The following is a 22,444-nucleotide window of genomic DNA, read 5'->3' on the forward strand; positions in this document are numbered from 1 at the left end:
TCTCTAACCCCCTCCCTCTTCAACATGAAGATGAAATAACAAAAGTTATCTCGCCTGCAGGAAACGCGGGTTCTCCCAGTTTTGATGACGTCACATAGAACGCAAATCATGTTCTTTGCACGATGCGCAGCTTGAGGGGGAGGGGGTGAAGATGGGGGATTCCTACAGTTTCATAAATTCTTTTATATACCTTGTCACAGACTTGTTGTAAGGGAGTGTGACGTCGCTTTCAAGGTATTACTGCTAACGAAATGGAAAGCAGGAGGCGCAAAATTCGTTCCCAATTCATTCCCAGAGTGAAAACCTCTTTCTTCTCAAACGTTAAAGTTACTTTATTTACGGGTGGGAAATTAAAAGTGACACACAGCTCAATTAGGGCAAAGAAGATGACCTAAAGGTAGCTTTTCACTCCGTTGAAGAAATCTGATATAAATCGGAGAAAATTGCTTTTAAATCTAAGTGCGATCGGTCACGTACAGGCGTATATGAATGCTCTCTCGCGGAAACTTGCGTCGCGCTATTTTTGGGACGCGCGAGGGAAGGGGATTTGTCCCCGGGGTTCAAAGTTTGAGCAACGGGGTAACTCCCGACTGAACTCCCCGCGCGCAAAGCGTGATCGCGTGGCAGAAGCTCGGGCGACTAATGGAACAATTTCATAACAGACTCGTCATTTATCAGTCAGCAGACTCGTACGGGAGCTTACGTGGATGTATACCGTGAAATGCTCGGCTTTGCATCGAAGGCGGCTAAGTCTGGTGAGTATTAAAGTGATCATGCGATACGGCAATTTCACAGCGTTGCTGCCCTATGTATCAAATGAAAGGGCGGAATTGCATTATTCGTCATTTTCCGATCCGTTCTCTGTAAAAGAGCTGGCTTTTGTCGATTTGTCAACATTTTATTCCGTCTGTTTATTCCTGAGATACTTTTCCGCACGGAGTCAGACACGAGGTTTGACTTCAAGAGTACATGTACTATACGTTTGTCAACCAAGATTGGATATATAGCTTGTGTAAACTTTGTTATGAGCCCAATGCTCATTCAAACAAAATGAAATATTTCAAAAACTTAATTGTGTAGAGTTTTATCTTGTCTTAACCTTTACATGCTTTTCCACTATTGTGTTGTACCTGTGTTTATTTATTCTTTATTTTCATTATTATTATTATTATTTTTTTACAACTTGGCACCCCTGTCTACAAAGATGCACCTTTCGATATGATTCGTGTGATCAATCAAACGGGTTCGGCCGTATCAAGTATCAGAAATATGCAGATCAATAGAAAGCTCAAAGGAAGTCTATTCATCATGCAATGAATGTCTCCACGTAAGAATTTCAGTCATTGATTTCTTCCTTTGCATGTTACTTAACGCGTTAAACAGAAGAGAGTGTGTAGTAAAATATCTATATGCTGGTCAAAAGGTATAGCTCACAAAAGTTCGCAAAGTTCATGCATCAATAACCCTAGAGGGCCTAACGTCTTCCAGTTTGTTTCTGCGACTAACCTCAACATCCCGTATCACAGAGTGGCTCCCTACCACTCGAGAAAGGTTTTGTCTTCCACCAATACCACTCTAGCTTCTGCCAATAACACAGATGTATACCATACCAAGTATACCATATACCTGTCACTGATGATAGCGTCAGTATAAACAGTGTTATCATATACTACATAGTATACCACTGCTGTTGCCATGTGGAAATGCGACCACATATAGCTACTATCTCCCTTGTTACGATATTACTACTTACTTCTACTATATACTACTACTACTACTACTACTACTACTACTACTACTACTACTACTACTACTACTACTACTACTACTACTACTTCTTACTACTGCTACTGTTCTGCTTCAATAACTGTACTTCAAATTAATTGCTGTATCAATATACAGTATAATCTTTGATTGTGAATGTTCGTTACATTCAATATGCATAGATTACCAACGTTATCATTATCATCATCGTCAACAATTCATATTTATGTTTGCTACCACAGCAATAGTTTCGTTCCGTTTCGTTTGTTTCATTTGGTTCATTTCCAACACATATGATTACAACATTAATTTGAATTTATACACATATGTACTAAATGATACAATCATGCAACGAAAAACAAACAATGAACCACAGTCGATACATAAAACTATTTCATAATTTCAAGTCAAGGACAGAAAAAAATGGATGGAAATGTAGGGGGAAAGCAGAGCTGTATATAGTCTGCAGTCCCCTCAAACAAAACAAACAAACTTTAGTTACATAACTGATAAAACGAGGCAAAGAAAGTAAAGTAAGACAAGGACGAAGTACACACATACAGACATACTAACAAACACGAGACATCTCTCTTGTAATGAGGGAAAGAGGAAAGGTAAGTAAGGGTGAAATGAATGACAAGAAGAGACTACCTTCACAGTGGACAGAAGTTCAATTCAATTCAAGTAATTTTATTTTCCACATAAAGTAATATAAAGCAATATACACATAACGCTTACATAAGTACATTAATATTTTAGGAACTTTGAATCACATACGTTTCAACAAAACATGGATACAATTATAACAATATCAACTTTGTTTTTGGATAAAATAATAAATAAACAAGCAAGCAATACAATTTTATTTTATATGGAAAAGAGGAATTTACAAGAGAAGCATATAGCAGGTAAATTTTGTGAATTACTCTAGAAGATGAGGGCATCTCAAGATCCGTCAAGGACTCTATGTATGAAAATTTTCATATCATGATATCATGAAGTTAAAGAAGTACATGTAAAGATAGCGGTGGTACATAATTATGGTAGTGGAACTTACTATATAATATAGTCTGTAGCGCCATTCATTACATCTACCTGCAACTTAATGAATACTCCATTGCTCAATTTTCATGAATGTTCCAAATTTTGCACATTCAATTTGAACTGATGCATGCACTCATTATTGTTTTTCTCAGTTTCTCAGTTCAGTTTTGTTGATGTCATGGTCATGGGAAGTATAATGCAAGTAATGAATAATATTGTTTGATGTGTGTGTGTGTATGTGTGTGTGTTTGAGAAATGTATATTTGATTACAAAGCAATAAAAAGAAAGGTAGGCCTACTATAGAAATATCGATCCTTGCAGAGTCAGTCATCTGTCAGTTGTATCAGATGTAGTTTGTCAGAATTGGCGGGAAATCAACTGCAAAAGGTCAGAACATTCGGTAAAACATCGCAGGCAAAATGGCCACTATGGCCGGAATGCACTTGCTGAAGTGAAATGTAATAAGAAATCGAACGGAGTGAATGATGAAATAGCTGACTAATCAGGGACATCCAATATCACTAATTTGAACCCAAATCTGAGGATCAGTTACGTCATCTGATCCACTTATGCTGCAGCATTATATCGCTGTGTCATTATACTATTCCAAAAACTTGAATCTGGCTGACTCACCCAAACAAAGTGCGCTCATTAGATCTTTAAAAGAAATCAGGGTAATGCAGTAATTAGTTCACCACTTCCTGTTATTTGGACTCACTTATTGTTTGTATATACTTGAACTATTAGTACTGTATGTTACATATAATACTGTTTGTCATAGTGTGAGGACACTTGTCTTGATTATATGCATTGATCTATCCTGTCTATCTTGTCTGACTTTCATTAAAAAGAGTTAACAGGTTTATTTACACTGTTTGCAGTTTGCTCCAAACAAAATCAGATTCTCATTTGATGGTATAGCGTAGCATATGAAACTGAATGATTAAAATTTACTCTCAAGAAAGGTATTCATCTTAACGAAAGACCATTTCTCTTCGGGTATTTTTACCCACTGACTGAAAAGCGATTTTTCTAAGGGTGGCGGTTAAATCTGAAGTTTGGGTATCTTAATGATAATTTACATGTATGACATTCTCTGTTTGTTTTTTTTGTTTGTTTTTGTATTCCTAAATAAATTCTGTGCAATCCCTTATATCAATCGGATAACAGAATTTTCAGTGACCCTACTGTGGTCATATTTATTCTTTTTTTTTTTTTCACGAGTTCTGTTTGACTGGTGTTTCATTAGCAAATAAGATCTGTTTTTTATAATTACGATGTCCTTATTAACTACTGTATATAAGTCGATATAGATGATATTTATTTAGTTATATACTATGCGTTTTGTGATCCACGTTATATAAGCTTTGCTTTTTATTGAACCACTTTTTTTTTTTCATTGTTAAACTTACTTTTTATCAACCTCGCAAAGTGTGCATTGCTGGTCTTGATTATTTTACGTATTGCATAAACATATACGTATCATCTTATCATTATGATCCTCATTGTACGCCTTTTTTATACTAAATGATCAAACAATAATTGTGTAATGTACGCTTTGCATTTTGCTATAACTTTTGTTTGATGAAAATAAATGACAAATTGAATTGATTTGAATTGAAGATAAGATCAGGGAGGGCCTAAGATGTTTCACGGTATAATGGGAATTTTGCTTTCATGCTTTGAAGAAGGCTAAGCTAGCGTACGGCTGTCACGGCGTATTCGTATACACTACGCGTCTCGGCAGACCACGTCACTGCTGTCCCTTTTCTGTCGCCTTTGGATTAGCGACGATGTGACAGCTGATATCGATACGTATCTCTGATACACGTCATCCTGATGTATGGCGGTTTCCGAAGCGCTAGAAGATGCTGAGAAAAGAACGAAGAAATGTGAATCATTCATGTCGGGTTTTTTTTTCTTTCTCTGTCTGTAACTTCACTTTTTTCGCTCTCTCTTTCCACGTTAAGACCTACCACCCACCACTGTCCTAAAGTGGACTGCCACTCCATATACGAACGCAGTTAATTTAAATGAATAGAGTTCCATTATAGGCTTTTTACGTATTAACCAATATGTAAGGTATGAGGCAAAGAATTATGCCATCTCAGTCGCATATTGTGTGATAACATAATATATGTATATATATGTATATATATATATATATATATATATATATATATATACATATATATAATGGTTGTTACGTAAAACATGTGAAAAGTGATAATTCCGTAACATTCTTATCTACTAACACTAATGATAATCATACTTCTACCATACAGATCTAGAAAGCGTTGCTTTCCAGTATCGGTCCCTCCATATTGTGCCATAAGCAAATATTCAGTCAGAATAATATGAAAATTGCATTGGAACACGTTTGATATAACAATTACATTTTGTTGTCAGGAATTTTGTGTAATGTTATGGTGCTACGTTTACTTGAAGTTGATGCCGTAGTGAAAAATGAAATTGAACAATCGAATCATATTGAAGCGTCTCATCCGTTTTCGTAACAACATTCGTCACAGTTAATTTGAAAAGGGAGTGGTATCTCTTAAAAGATTAAGGTTAGTATGGAAATGATTTTCTTTTGCCAGTCCTCTTTAACGAGGTGCAATTCTCTACAGAAATCAACAAGCCAATATCACTATACCTAGCATACTGTGCCAAATCTCCAGAGATTACAAGAAAATAATTTTTATGCCTCCGCCACAAAGTGGTGCCGGAGGCATTATGTTTTCGGGTTGTCCGTCCGTCCGTCCGTACGTACGTCCGTCCGTCCGTCCGTACGTACGTCCGTCCGTCCGTCCGTACGTACGTCCGTCCGTCCGTCCGTACGTCCGTCCGTCCGCTTTCGTTTACGCGATAACTTGAGTAATATATACTGGAATTTTACCAAACTTGTTTCAAGTATGAAGTATGATGGGGCAATTATTTGATTAGATTTTTGGTGAAATCGGCTGAAGGTCAAAGGTCAAAGGTCAAGGTCAAACCATGAAATTGTATCCGTTTACGCGATAACTCAAGACTGGATAGAGCAAATTTCACCAAACTTTGTTGGAGGATGATGTATATGGGACAATATTGATTAGTTTTTCAGTGAAATCGGACAGAGGTCGAAGGTCAAAGATCAAGGTCAAATCCTAAAATTTATCTGTTTATGTGATAACTCAAAACTGGATGAAGCAGCTTTCACCAAACTTGGTCCAAGGATGATGTATGATAGGACAATTAGTTGAGTAGATTTTAGTGACATTGGCAAGAGGTCAAAGGTCAAACGGTCAAGGTTAAATGCTACAAATGTTGCAATTTTCCCCATATCTATGCAATGCCCAAAGGTATTTTCTTGAAACTTGGTGTGGACATGTACTACTGCGTAGGGATTCTCCAGAGAGAGTTTCATGTCATAAGGTCAAAGGTCAAAAGGTCAAAGGTTAGGTGAAAATGTTGCAATATCACTTTTCTCGCAAATGGTTCAATGTATCTTCGTGGAACTTTGGTACATACGCATGTACTGACTGGCAGGATTATCTAGGGAATTTAGGGGTCATGGGTCAATAGTCAGGGGGTCAAAGGTCAAGGTCATCTCCTCAAAATTTTACTATTTCCCTCATATACTAGTATATGCAATGCTTGCATTATTAGTTTCAAAACTTAATACATGCATTACCTAATGGAGATTCTCTGGGAAATTTCCAGCCAGAAGGACAAAGGTCAAAGGTTAAGGGTCAAAGGCCAGGTTTCAATGCCCCCCCCCCCAAAAAAAAGTCCATTTTGTACCGTCATTACACTCTTTCTTAATACCTTGGAAATTACTCAATGCATAAACTTATAAAAAGGTCTGTCAGAATTCAAGTAAAAATTCTCAATTCCCCATTATGTGTACCTGCACTCTTAAAAAATTAAAGCAAACCCAGTTCAAGACATTTCTGACAAACCTGTCATTTCAATATTTTGCCAGTTATGTGAAACTGTCATGGATCACACTTTGTGAAGACATTGTACTATACGCCTATTGGGAGAATCATGCATTATCGCGGAGGCATCATTCGCCATAGAGACATTTCTAGTTATATCTGCCTTGCATACTTAAATTTTATAACGTGGAATTGATAGAATTTGATTTCCGCCGTTACGACTGGAAAATTTTGACGAGTATCAAGTCAACATGGAATTCAAGTGTCTTTGGTTACTCTTGTGAGGAAGGCATTCTATGTTGAATGCGTTATCGAAGTGGCCCATATGTATCATCAAAATTTGATTGCACACATTCTGTACCAATCTTAGGCCGGTGATGGAGAATTAAAGAAAATCATTGCTTTCTCTTTTTTTTTTTTTAAAGGCATTCTGTGTGAAATTCATACAAACAGGATAAACTTTCAAACTGCAGCAATCGATATTGCCTTTATTGACCCCAAATGGTAAAATCAGATAACTATGTACAACAAAATCAAAATGAATGTCTACAAGTGTAATGTTATCTGTAATGCTGGCACAGATATTGTCGTCTAATTGGTGTCATGTATATTGTATATACGTTTATATTATAATAAAAGCAAAATTACATTTCTCTACATGCTGCTATACAAACTATAATAGTTTCGGGAATCAAAGTGAGAACAAATGGCAACCAAAGACTGTATGTCCACAGAATTATAGTTATTACTCTCTGAAACGCTTTTATCTTTTTAGCATGGATGCATAGAACGTTTCCCTTTCGCCAATAGTTGCAAAACGGGTTGATATATAACAGTTAGGAGAGATCGCTATTGATATTCAGGCAACAGTATTTTACTGCTGCCTGACTTTGCTTCCGTCATTTTTGATATTCATCACGAAAGTAGTTTGAAAAAGCATAAAATCCAGTGTGAAAATGATAGGATTCCACAACGAGTACATTGTATATATTCGGACAGTATATTCCTCACTAAAAAAGCTTCTACTTTTACTTTACTACAAAGCGCAATAAAGAAAGACAAGAATGCATTTTGTTTGTTTACTTCTTTTTTTTTAACACTAAATAGCAACAGCTGTGTCCATAGCAACTAATCGACTAATGACGACCTGACCGGAGCGCCAGTTGAACTGAAATGTTCTCTTACCGACCAATCAGCGGATATGTCTTTCCTGATTAACCAAATTGTACAGCTACTCTTTGCTGCACCTGTATTGTTGTGTGACCAAAGACATTTGTATTTCAATGGCATGAGTACATTTTGCAAACGGCGCATGTGTGTATGTGAGTCGTGTGTGCTTTGTGTGTGAATGTATTACTTTGCAATAGAGATTCCACTGTCGCATATACCGTTCATTACCTCTTTACCAGATTACCATTACCAGATACCTCCTTTAAGCGTAAACAGGCATAATGAGGAATATGTTTTCGTCGAAAATGAGATAAAAGAAATTAAAATTGAAATCAAAATTGAATAAAAAGATGACTTGTTTGCGGAAAGTTGAGATGAGCTAAGAACTGATTTCTTAGAAAACTGGCGTTTCTCCCCTGTTCCTTAACCCAAGAGCCTCATACTTTAATGCTGCCGTTCATTATTTTCTGAAGGAATCTTAGCACGTGAGGTAAACACGTGATGTTCTATGACGTCATAAAGCATTGTGATGATGCTCCTTTCATGGAGAGATAGATAGATAGAGAAATAGAGGATTGAACGAATGTTGTGACAAAGATCTCTTTGAAAAAGGCTTCGAGACCGTATTTTGCGCAAAAATAAAGCGAAAGGAGGGGAAGGGGGAAATCCACTTTGAAAGATTAACCCATCTCGAATTGGGACGATATCAGATACACGTGGGTATTCGTCATTTCTTTTTCTGGATTGTGACGTCGGAGACGGGGAAATTTCATGAGCTCCTGTACTGTAGCCCCTTAATGTAGTCCATTAATGACTGAAGTAGCTCTTCAGGATATAGGGACATAGACCGTCAAAAGGTAGTTTGCACTTCATTGTTTTAATCATGTTTACATAATACATGTATATCATATTTTCACTATATTGCCTTCATTCCAATTTACTTCCATCAAACAAACTTGCATTATGCAGGTTCAATGCTTATTACTTCACTTTTGTTTGTATTTATGATCTGTGAGAGTATTTCGTTATATATACAGGTTCTTTGAATATAACTTCATTTGGGAAATATGATTTCTTAAACAAAATTATACAGCAGTTTGAAAACGAAAGATTCGTAAATGACACATTTTAACGATGAAGATTTGGACTGATAATGTAAAGTGTCAACAAGAAGACAATCTAAAAAAGAGAGTGCAGAGTATGAAGAATCCGTACGCGTAAGAGATTGAGTGTACTTTGAGTTTGTATTTGGGTGTATTCGTTTGGAGATACTAATTCAATTATTTGAACCTCTCGCATCTTTTTATTAGCTTTTTATCCTTTATGACTGTAACGTTCATACTGTCGTGACTACCGCGCGTCAATCATTATTATTACATCTAATCAATTATTATCCAATGAATAGATCGTTTGAATGAATGCAACGAAGAATGTTTGATAGAAAGGAGTCGAAATAATTTTGGAAAAGGCAGTGGGGAATAAATTGTCCCCTGTGTGTATGGAGATGGTCCTGCCGACTGCCATGCTCTCTCTGAAATAGATGGCTTTGTAGGTCTCCAATGAACTCATTTCCTTTGCAGCCAAGAGTGTGACCCAGTCATAGCTCGGATAATTTTATTTTAGAGAACCGTTATCGGGCAAGACGTGTGTGTAGCTAGCGTATCAGATCGCGGCATCTCCCCGCGCTAATGGCTTCGCGGGTGGGATCGCGAGTTGACTGAACTTGAGCATCACATACAAAGTTCTACACGAACTGGAGGAAGGAACTCCCGCTCTCACATTAGTATACTGTTCTTGTTTTCTGTAGTCTCTTTCCCCTCCCTCCCTCTCCGTCATGCTATCTGCCTCTCTTTCATTCTGTTTCTCTCCCGCTATCTCTCTCTTTCATTTTATTTCCCTTCCCCTTTATCGCTCATTCTATCTCTCTCCAGCTCTTTTTTGTTTTACTCTTTCAAACTAAGTTATGTTACATTTGCTTATCGCGGTCGGTATGCATTATACCACGATTCCTTATTTTCCTTTGCCCATTTTTTCAGTACATTTTGTCAGTGCTGTTTCATCTCATGATACCTAACTATTATTATGAGATTAAAAAAGTAAATAAAAAAATAAATGTTAAAAAATAACTATGAAAATAATGATAAAAAAAGATGGTTCCTGTCCAGCAGTAGTTTTTTTTTATTCATTTATTTTCTTAATGGCAGTACTCAAAATTGATATGACGACTTCATTTTTAAAAATCATTTTGGGGTCTCTCCCTTGGCATGCGTGTCACCCTTTGAATGTTACTAATTAGCCTATACTGACAGATGGGCACGAAATGATCACGTGACTGCGACGTCAACAAGAGTTCAATTCATGTTCACCTAAGGTAAAAAGAGCATAAAGATGTGCATTTCCTTTCACCTATACGAGACGATACCTATATTCATTACACATATATTCATGAAAGAACCTTTTCTTCAGGCAGTACCTGAACGCCATGACTACGCGTATAAGACAAGCGTAAGTTCTGCATGACAGTTTTCTTTTTCATTTACAGTAGCCATATCAGCGATGATTTAAATGGATGAATTGTTGTTGTTGTTGTTGTTGTTGTTGTTCCCTGCAGTGTCCGGTAACCTTGATAACTACAGCATGTCGCCTTTGAATTTCAGGAATTCTTGGTAAAAGCCTTGACATGCGGCGATCAAGAGGCGTTAAGCAAAGCGTTCATTGCTGTTTGTTTACCGGAAGTGATTCACTCAATTCATTCGCACAATAGCAACATAAGGGGGAAAGTGAGTAAACGGAAACACAAAAACACACAGAGTCACACATATACACATACACAGTCACGCATGGACCATGGCCCGAATTCACGAAGGTGGTACAAATGAAACCATGGTTTAAACCATGGACAAAAACCATGGAGCGCCAAGTGTCGCATGGAATATTTCGTTACGAAATCAGTCATTTCGTCGATGAAATGATCATTTTGTAACGAAATGACAACTTTTGTAACTAAATGAACATTTCGTCCACGAAATGATAATTTCGTTAACGAAACAGTCATTTTGTCGACGAAATGACTAATTTCGTAACGAAATATTCCGTACGACACGTGGCGCTCCATGGTTTTTGTTTATGGTTTAAACCATGGTTTCATTACCACCTTCGTGAATTCGGGTCTATAAGGCTGCGTATCCGGGCTGACATTGTTATGATATAATGTGCACACTCAAGGAGAGTGTAACCTAAATACTAGTGTCGCGTGGATTGAGGGAATGCAGCGATATGAGAAGAACACATCAGTGAAGTTTGAGGAGCCATCAATGGATAAGAAGATAATTACACTTTGAAAACGATTTAAAGAACATATATTAAAGAAAAATTCAACATATCTAAATTGTTATTCAAATTTATGAAGTTCTTCCGTCGTGATGTTTTCATTGCAACTGATTGACAAATTGCCCTACATCGACGTAAATAAGCACTGAATTGATCAGTGTTTTAGTAGTAGCCATGATAAAAAATCATGGGCGTACATACTCGAGCAGGATTCGAACCCACGACCTCCTGATCACCGGACAGGCGTCATCTCCACTAGACCACCGAGCTTTCGCCCGACAGCAAGTGTTGGTTCTAATCCTTATAGCATGCAGCGGGTACTGCTTTTGTTATTCAAATTTATGAAGTTCTTCCGTCGTGATGTTTTCATTGCAACTGATTGACAAATTGCCCTACATCGACGTAAATAAGCACTGAATTGATCAGTGTTTTAGTAGTAGCCGTGATAAAAAATCATGGGCGTACATACTCGAGCAGGATTCGAACCCACGACCTCCTGATCACCGGACAGGCGTCATCTCCACTAGACCACCGAGCTTTCGCCCGACAGCAAGTGTTGGTTCTAATCCTTATAGCATGCAGCGGGTACTGCTTTTGTTATTCAAATTTATGAAGTTCTTCCGTCGTGATGTTTTCATTGCAACTGATTGACAAATTGCCCTACATCGACGTAAATAAGCACTGAATTGATCAGTGTTTTAGTAGTAGCCATGATAAAAAAATCATGGGCGTACATACTCGAGCAGGATTCGAACCCACGACCTCCTGATCACCGGACAGGCGTCATCTCCACTAGACCACCGAGCTTTCGCCCGACAGCAAGTGTTGGTTCTAATCCTTATAGCATGCAGCGGGTACTGCTTTTGTTATTCAAATTTATGAAGTTCTTCCGTCGTGATGTTTTCATTGCAACTGATTGACAAATTGCCCTACATCGACGTAAATAAGCACTGAATTGATCAGTGTTTTAGTAGTAGCCATGATAAAAAAATCATGGGCGTACATACTCGAGCAGGATTCGAACCCACGACCTCCTGATCACCGGACAGGCGTCATCTCCACTAGACCACCGAGCTTTCGCCCGACAGCAAGTGTTGGTTCTAATCCTTATAGCATGCAGCGGGTACTGCTTTTGTTATTCAAATTTATGAAGTTCTTCCGTCGTGATGTTTTCATTGCAACTGATTGACAAATTGCCCTACATCGACGTAAATAAGCACTGAATTGATCAGTGTTTTAGTAGTAGCCATGATAAAAAAATCATGGGCGTACATACTCGAGCAGGATTCGAACCCACGACCTCCTGATCACCGGACAGGCGTCATCTCCACTAGACCACCGAGCTTTCGCCCGACAGCAAGTGTTGGTTCTAATCCTTATAGCATGCAGCGGGTACTGCTTTTGTTATTCAAATTTATGAAGTTCTTCCGTCGTGATGTTTTCATTGCAACTGATTGACAAATTGCCCTACATCGACGTAAATAAGCACTGAATTGATCAGTGTTTTAGTAGTAGCCATGATAAAAAAAAAAATCATGGGCGTACATACTCGAGCAGGATTCGAACCCACGACCTCCTGATCACCGGACAGGCGTCATCTCCACTAGACCACCGAGCTTTCGCCCGACAGCAAGTGTTGGTTCTAATCCTTATAGCATGCAGCGGGTACTGCTTTTGTTATTCAAATTTATGAAGTTCTTCCGTCGTGATGTTTTCATTGCAACTGATTGACAAATTGCCCTACATCGACGTAAATAAGCACTGAATTGATCAGTGTTTTAGTAGTAGCCATGATAAAAAAAAAAATCATGGGCGTACATACTCGAGCAGGATTCGAACCCACGACCTCCTGATCACCGGACAGGCGTCATCTCCACTAGACCACTGATTTTTTATCATGGCTACTACTAAAACACTGATCAATTCAGTGCTTATTTACGTCGATGTAGGGCAATTTGTCAATCAGTTGCAATGAAAACATCACGACGGAAGAACTTCATAAATTTGAATAACAAAAGCAGTACCCGCTGCATGCTATAAGGATTAGAACCAACACTTGCTGTCGGGCGAAAGCTCGGTGGTCTAGTGGAGATGACGCCTGTCCGGTGATCAGGAGGTCGTGGGTTCGAATCCTGCTCGAGTATGTACGCCCATGATTTTTATCATGGCTACTACTAAAACACTGATCAATTCAGTGCTTATTTACGTCGATGTAGGGCAATTTGTCAATCAGTTGCAATGAAAACATCACGACGGAAGAACTCCATAAATTTGAATAACAAAAGCAGTACCCGCTGCATGCTATAAGGATTAGAACCAACACTTGCTGTCGGGCGAAAGCTCGGTGGTCTAGTGGAGATGACGCCTGTCCGGTGATCAGGAGGTCGTGGGTTCGAATCCTGCTCGAGTATGTACGCCCATGATTTTTTATCATGGCTACTACTAAAACACTGATCAATTCAGTGCTTATTTACGTCGATGTAGGGCAATTTGTCAATCAGTTGCAATGAAAACATCACGACGGAAGAACTTCATAAATTTGAATAACAAAAGCAGTACCCGCTGCATGCTATAAGGATTAGAACCAACACTTGCTGTCGGGCGAAAGCTCGGTGGTTATAGTGGAGATGACGCCTGTCCGGTGATCAGGAGGTCGTGGGTTCGAATCCTGCTCGAGTATGTACGCCCATGATTTTTTATCATGGCTACTACTAAAACACTGATCAATTCAGTGCTTATTTACGTCGATGTAGGGCAATTTGTCAATCAGTTGCAATGAAAACATCACGACGGAAGAACTTCATAAATTTGAATAACAAAAGCAGTACCCGCTGCATGCTATAAGGATTAGAACCAACACTTGCTGTCGGGCGAAAGCTCGGTGGTCTAGTGGAGATGACGCCTGTCCGGTGATCAGGAGGTCGTGGGTTCGAATCCTGCTCGAGTATGTACGCCCATGATTTTTTATCATGGCTACTACTAAAACACTGATCAATTCAGTGCTTATTTACGTCGATGTAGGGCAATTTGTCAATCAGTTGCAATCTAAATTGTTCTTGCACAAAGAAAGAGCATTAGTTGCCTATACTGAAATTCATTCAGAAAGCAGGTTGAATACCCTGAACTTTATGTCGTTAACAAGTGGAGAGAATGTGCACATTTCATTTAAAAATGATTTGTTAACTTTTCTTTATATTTTCTGCATAATTATCCTTTTTTCCCAATACACGGCATCATGAACTGTTGTCTTCTCATTAAGCGATGGCATCATTGTATTGAAAATTTAAAAATCCTTAACTTTTAACGAATTGTACGATTTTCTACAAACTGTGATGTGTTCAATTAACATTGCCTGCATTCACTCAATTCACGTCTATGTTAGTGTTCCATTCTCCTTTAAACCGACAGCACAACAAAACAAGCTTACCTCAAACGCCTGAAGTGTCGGCATAGTAGATTGGTTTTGCTGAAATTCTAGAACGAAATAAATGTCTACATTACAATTTGTGACTTTATAATAATAATGATGATGATAATAATAATAACGATAATAATGATAAAGATGATAATAATAACAATCTTTTCCGTTTCACTTGATTCTTCCAATTATGTTTGTTATGTTTGAAGGCGTATAAATGAGCTCATTTTTGTAGCTGCAAGGTTGAGCAAACCTGGGGTAAGTCTGGGGATGTGGGGGGGGGGGGGGGATGGGTGTCAATAATCTTCGCGACGGAAGTGGATTTGCGAAATGACATTCGTTACAAGCTGATACTAGTATTTAATCTCTTTCCCATCACTTTTTTTTTTCTAGGCTCTCTGGAAATTAAGTCATGATACCTTTTACTAAACTTCCTAGATTTGTCGTGCCAAAGTCTGCCACAGGACCTTGTAAAGAACCGGATGCCATTCAAGCTAAGAGCCTCAAAATCCTTCACCTTCGTTATTATGCCGTCATTCATCCGGAGGTCGCAATCACGCGAACTTCCATTCTTGTTTTCTTTTCTCTTACAATTTTACCCCTATGGGGAGAGCCGACAATTAGCGAAATTTGTCATTAATTATCAGCTGCTTTCAACCCTTAAGGACACCTCATTATTTTGTGAACTCCAGTCGTTGTTATTGGCGAGATTAACAGCTAATGTTGCAGAGTTATGAAGTATCAGTGACACAAACCAACTGTCAGCGTTTGTCCGCTGAGGCAGAGCAACATCCACAACACGGAAAAATACGGCAACTCCAAAACAACAACAAGCAAATAAACAAACAAACAACGTGGCAGAAAATTTACAGATTTATTTCACAGGTTTTTATATTTGTGTTGATTGTGGTTTAGGTTTATTTCTGCATGCAAACAGATATAGATTCAAACTCCAATTCCAAATATGCAAACAATACATCTACAGGCAATATTATAGGTTTTCCCGGCCAATTTCGCACTTTTGTCGATCCATTTGATAGAAGGTTCATTCAATTTAGCGAAAATCCTCGTCACTGCACATCCTGTCATTCAAAATTGCAAGTTGTTCGTTCAATTTAGCGTTTCGATCAATGAAATTTGCACATGTGCCTTTCGAATTCGTAAAACGGGAATTCAAGTTGGCACGTGCTCTTCAGTCATTCAATTTCGCGTACGGGCAGTCAAATTACAAACATGTTCATTGAAATTAACGTCATGTTATATCTTTTTTTGACAAGGTGAGAACATTTAAATGCGTATTTCTATGTGACTTTTTGTTTCATCCACGCCCTGTTAAGCAGTAAAAGTGTCATATTTTTGACCCTGTATAACTCTAGTTTGTTGTTCTGTAACGCCACTTTTCTTTCATACATGCCATTTTAGGCCTACATGTACCAATACTACAGATTAACTTCATCTTCTTACAGTCATGACAGCACAAGTTAGATACAGACATATATCTCTAGAAGACAGAGAAAGAATTATAGGAACATGTGATGATCATAACCTTGACTTCCTAGAACTGGCCGACACACTCGGAATAAAGCGCTCAACGGCCAGATAAGTTGTGGCCACATGCACTATCTTCGGACTGGGCGACTCAATAAGCACATTAAAAAAAAATAAATAAAAATAAAAAATAAACTGTTGCCAAAATCTCTAAAATGAATACGAAAATATGAACTGTAATGATGCTTACAAAACAATAACTATATGTTGAAAAAAAAATAAAGAAAGAACCAAAGCATAAACATGTGTGCTAAATTGACTGCAAAAGATGTTAAATTGGATGCCCAAAAATGAATTGGAATGAACGAGCGCAGCGTATACGTGATCACGTGACTATATCATTCTAAATTGAATGAACGAATAAGGAAATGGTGCTTGTTTTACGAATTTCAATTGAAAAAGTGTTAATTAGAATGAGGTTAAAGGTAATTTGAATGCTCCAAAATGAATTTGAATGAAGAGATCATGCGAAATACATATAGGTTTTGATATAAGCAAATAAGAAAAAATGGGCCTCGAGAGATTTTGTAGCATGCTGTATCAATCACTGAAAATCTTTGTCAAGTTCCATAATTCATCAAACCAAATGTTTATAAGCATGCAGCGTTGAGGTCATATTTCTAGCAAAGTGATGACTAGTTTGTCAGTTATATCTCGTTTGGACATGTTTATGAATCGGCAATTTGTCACCGATAATTCACAACTTCACATGACTTTGTCCACTACACTTTTCGATGCTATGTGAACTTGCTGATTCTATTAACGTGACTCCAAAAACGATGTTCTAATATGAATTGTGAGTCAAAAGGATGAGACTTGGTATTATCGATAAACAGAAACATTCAGACAATAAACCTGACACGAAGATCATATACAGGATGGATATCACATGAATGAATAAAAGATGATTCAATACAATTCAAGTTTATTCATTTTTTTCTTCCATACAACGCAACATGATAAATTCCACATAATCTTGAGTACTCATTGGTTGACTTACAACGAAAATAAAAAGATGAGGTAATTAACAAATTAGATACATTTGTTCATAGTTTGCAACTAAGTTTGATATATTATCCATGACCTGAGGAAAAAAGAAAATTGAGGGGTTCAGTAAAAGAGTCGATGCGACCATTAATGAAAGTCACCAAATAATCGCTGTGATCATGTGACCAAGGCTTTCTCCATATCCAATTCCCATTCGTTTCCAGTTCAAGTAGCATATATTCTATTCCATCCGGGCAAAATCAATACATAGTACAAAGTACAAATTTGACAATTCATATTGTTTAACAATTTGTAAGAAGTAAGAGTCATAAAGTATAATTCAAGATATGTACTTAATATGATTATAAATTGAGAAAAATTCATACTTTGTAACGGTAACAAAGATAGAAAGTATAGCGATAGAAAATAGTGATCTACTTAAAACATCTTCGGACATTTCTTTTTTTAAATAAAAGAACTAAACAATTGTTACAAAATTAAAATGTTTGAATGTGCCCATGAACCATCGTCTCATAGAGAATAAGAAAAATATAAAGAAAGGACAGTCATAGTTCAAGCTTAATTCTAAGTTATCATAGAACACGTAAGTTAAAATCGAACAAAACTCAAACATGGAATGAGAATGCTATGCAATTTTGAAGTTTGACAAGTTTAATGAAACAGTGAAGTAGTTGCAACCATAGCACAATAAGATGTGCACTTGCTTAGTTAATGGTTATTGCGTCATAAAGCATCGTATTGACCAAAACATGCTGTTTATTGTAACAATTGTTGCTGTTTGAAAGCCAATGACCACGTTGTCAGGTAATGGTGGCATCATCTAATTTTGTATGGGTTAAAGATACAAAGATTCATATTTGTATAATGTATAAAATATGTATATATAAATATATCAAGGAATCTCAAATACCTTGAACTACATTGGTGCTTTATACAATAAATAGGCCTACATGTATTTCAGATTACAGGAAGTGTATCAGTTGTTTGTAACAAGATACAAGTGACTATTGTTTGGAAGTTATATTAATGTTTGTCTATGTTGATCTTTTTTTCTTCCTGTAGATTCTGAACCAAAAGGTAGCGGAGCCTCCACCGCCTCCAACAATTAGGCGTTAAAGCCGCCAGGAGTCACTGTTGGCAGTAGAGCGGAGACCGTTATAACGAACGACCATCAGGTGCTAAAAAGTATCGCGGGATTGTTTGGAAGTCGGAAACTAAACTGATCACATCCATCGACAGCGTTCTGATATCCGCTTGAATGTTGTGACAATCCAGGAGAGATACATTTATTTATACATCGCTTGGTAATATCAAAAACATCATAGTGAGAGAAAAAGACAGAGAGTAGGAGAGAGTACTTATAATCGTTTTAAAAAAGGAGACGCCGTAAGAGGACGGGACAGCACGGAACAATTCCCGCCATTGGCTTGAAGTCATCGCTATATCACCTGCGAGTTGGCGCGGTAACGTGACAACGCGCAGTTTGTGTCACCTCTTGATCTTCTGGCCGGTCGGAGTGTGTGTATCACCCCTCTCTTATTTCTGGCTCCCCGTGAGTGAAGCTCTGCATGTGCACCATCATCCCTCGACAAATTTCTATGCTCACCTTCAACAGCGCCTCTCTAGTCGACGGCAGAGCCAAGGCATGGAAAGTTCTCATGACAATACCAAAGCAAATAGATCCCGATGATTCAGAAGGGAGAACACCGTCGCGTCTTTGACAACATAGAACAGCACCACCTTCGTTTCTTTGACTTCGCCTCAAAAAACGTAGTGAGGTCGATTCTGGGGCTCCTTCGAAATCCTTGATTAATTCTTCTTCTAGGAGGCGTACTGTGCATGTGCAATAATCACGGTTAGTGGAACCTGTTAATCCAGCCTTTTTATCTTCTTCTGCACTTCTGCACGTGGTTACCTCATATTTGAAGGCCCTTCTGAGCTCTGGCGCCATCTCCAGAAGCGAAAAAGACTCTGCGGTTGAGCGTCCACAACAAAATCTTGTTGCTGTTGTTGTTGTTTGCTGCTGCTGCGGCTGTTTCAACGGGAAGGTCGATACAAGAGGCTGGACATAACACCGTTAGTGATCTTTACAACGTGTCGCTCTTGAGCTTCGTGTTTGGAGGTTGAGGAGATCTGTAAATCCCAGGGATTATAAAAAGCAGCGATGACGCATCGTGTAGCCATGCAGAAGGTGACGAAGAAACTCCGCCGAATGACGGCCCCAGCCTCCATTCAGGTAAGGGTCGAGACGTTTCAGACCAGTTTGTTTTATTTATCCAACTGTTCAAATCAAAAGAAAAGAAAGTAATTATTAACGATTTAGATAAACGAAAATGTAACTATATATGACAGAATCAGTGATGACTTAAACTGTTCGCAACATTATGTGTTACACATCACACTTGTCAACAATATGTACAAGTGGAGAAGACCGTCATCAATAAGCAATGTGCTTGACTGTTGGGATGACGGCCTCGGAGCGACATAGTACAATACTTGAGAAAATGCGAAAGTCTAATTGGAACTGAAGGAGCAATGACAGAAAAAAAAAAATCTTCAGCCTCTCGGTATATATGCAGACTAAATTTAGCTCATCAAGTTTAACATAGGACTATAAGGAGACACATACGAGGAGCAGAGAAGATACCTGAAAATAGAGAGAAGGGAGAGGAAGGATATCAGCAGTAATTTTAAGAGGCACAGTTTGGAGCAAATTATTCTCATCGTATTCAACAAGTAATGTTACCTGGGAATTCTATTTTTGAGCCTACAATAATGAACGTGACTTAACAAGTAGGCAACAGCAGTAAAATGTTACTGAAAATTTATAGCCACACTGGAAACTTTCTGCTCATCCAGATATCCACATCCAAACCATCATTTCGGATTTATGTCGTTTCATTTTCACTCATAATATGATTGATGCAACCCGTACTGACCAAGCGAAAGTCTCTGCACATGATTATATTGGTTCGGTCTCAATCAATTTAACGTATCGGAATATTTTCAGGTTGTTATTTGTGACTGCATTCCTCGTGCGATGGGCATTAAAGGAGACCTCCAGATGATGATAATAACAATAATAATAATAAGGTCTTATTTACCCAGGGTAGCCTCTTCAGTGTTGCCACTGCTCTACCAGAGGGCCCTGCTATTATTATTACCCTAGCGTTGCCAGGTACCCATTTATACACCTGGGTCGAGAGAGACATTGTGGGTAAAAACATCTTGTCCAAGGATGTAAGCACTGGGCGGGATTCGAACTCGCGGTCCTCCGTTCGGGAGTCGGGAGTCTTATCCACTATGCCACAGAGCCCCCACTGTTATTTGTGACTGCATTCCTCGTGCGATGGGCATTAAAGGAGACCTCCAGATGATTTTCAGACTTTTACATATGAACAACTATAAATTGATTATACCGGGTACAGAGTTTCAGAATTTATAGTGATTGGGATGAGGAAAAAGAATGTTTTCAAAATTTATAACAAATCACTATGAACAAGGATGGTGACATGACAGCCTCACTAAAGGAATGCACAAGTTGGGGCTCAAGGAAGCAGAACAAAAGAAGAAGGCATGCATGCATTATCCACAGGTGAACTTGCAAACTGGCAGTATTGTAATAGGAATTACACTGCTACATTTCTGAAATATGTGAGGCTCCTATGTCATCATCATTGTTCAGTGTAATTTGTTTAAGGTTTTTCAAAGTATTTTTTTCTCGTGCTCAAGGACCACAATAAATTCCACAAATCTACACATGGAGCTGTTGATTTATGTACTACAATGATGTGAAATTATGAAAATTGTCTGGAATGCCCCTTTAACTAGACACAAAGTTAATCATTCCACCTGACAAACATCTGCACAAATATTCACAGCTCTGTGTCTCGTTTTGTATTTATACATCAATGACAATGTGTATCTCTTAACGAACATGGTATTGTCATGGTTACATTTATTTTACATATATGCATATATTATGTTTGAATGTAAGTTTGCTCACAAGTGGAATTATTTGAAGTAATGCACATATCATTATCTATCAAAAGTGGGTCATCTGCTTGGCATCTATCTACCTCTCTATCTATATATATCTGTCTCTAATAATAATAATAATAATAATTGCATTTATATGGTGCTTTATACGGACGTTTTTAATCGCACTGGTGCTAAACAAGAAGCTTAGAAAACACAATAACATTAGGACAATGCAAAACTAAAATAACAGTAACAAAAAGAAGTAAAAAAAAAAAAAACCCAACAAAAATACGTGTGATACAGTGATACAATAATTAATAACTGACTGTGTGTGCCTCCAGAAAAAAAATACAACCAATTAACACAAACAGAATACAATATAAACAACCAAACTGCAAAAGTACAAGAAACTGGTAAAATAAACAAAATAATCAGAGCCCTAAATGAGATGGGCTACCTATGGAGGCTCACATAAAAAAGACATATATAGATATCTATATCTATCACTTAATGATAATATATTTCCGAGAGATGATAAGATTACACACAGACGTGCAATGATTCCAAGTGTTTCTCATAGGTATAGCTCATAAAGCGAAACAAAAACAACAACGACAAAAAAAATATTGCAATATGATGACGTAAGAGCGGTCGATGGACCGGAAGTATTATACACGGTTACATCACTCTGTCTTACCTTGTGGTTAGATCAATGAGGGCGTGTTATAGTCACCGCAAGGTGAACTAAATAACGTCTGCCCTAACAGTTTTGTCGCAACTGTCGGACATAGTCATAAAATAGGCATTTCACGGAAAGTGTCTCGAGCAAATGATATATCATGGAGACGGTTATAGGTCCATGATGATTCGAAGAATCATGCACCAAACGCCATATGTCAAAAGATATCTCCATTCTACAGGGATTATCGAGGTCGTAACTCAGAAGAGGTCAGAAAATCGTTACAAATTAATAGCAAAATCGAAAGTCTATAATTCTTTCGTTCACATGAAAAAAAAGATATATGCACTATTTTCATTATTTCACACAATAAGACAGGGGGAATTCGGTTGGGAGAAGGAAGATGTGAAATAATCATAATCTTCAGGGGTGTATCTTCAGATTCGCATATTCATATACGATATAGGCCTTGTAACTACTTTATACTGCACCTGACTACTGGCAGCGCAAATACGTCACGTTATACACAAGTAGTCCTTACAGTTGAATATACAGAATTCTGGAACTCCTTGCAGCCCACT

General features: G+C 37.9%; 1 protein-coding gene across 1 annotated transcript in view; it reads left to right on the forward strand.

Annotated features, from left to right (window-relative positions):
• The first annotated feature begins 19,367 nt into the window (after positions 1 to 19,367).
• Positions 19,368 to 22,444, forward strand: part of LOC140233005 (uncharacterized) — a 102,820-nt gene continuing 99,743 nt past the window's right edge. The window contains exon 1 of the mRNA XM_072313111.1: positions 19,368 to 19,439. Coding sequence (XP_072169212.1) covers positions 19,368 to 19,439 — 72 coding nt within the window. The remainder of the gene's footprint in view (positions 19,440 to 22,444) is intronic.

The sequence above is a fragment of the Diadema setosum genome, chromosome 9 (genome assembly GCF_964275005.1).
Source record: "Diadema setosum chromosome 9, eeDiaSeto1, whole genome shotgun sequence".
Taxonomy (NCBI): domain Eukaryota; kingdom Metazoa; phylum Echinodermata; class Echinoidea; order Diadematoida; family Diadematidae; genus Diadema; species Diadema setosum.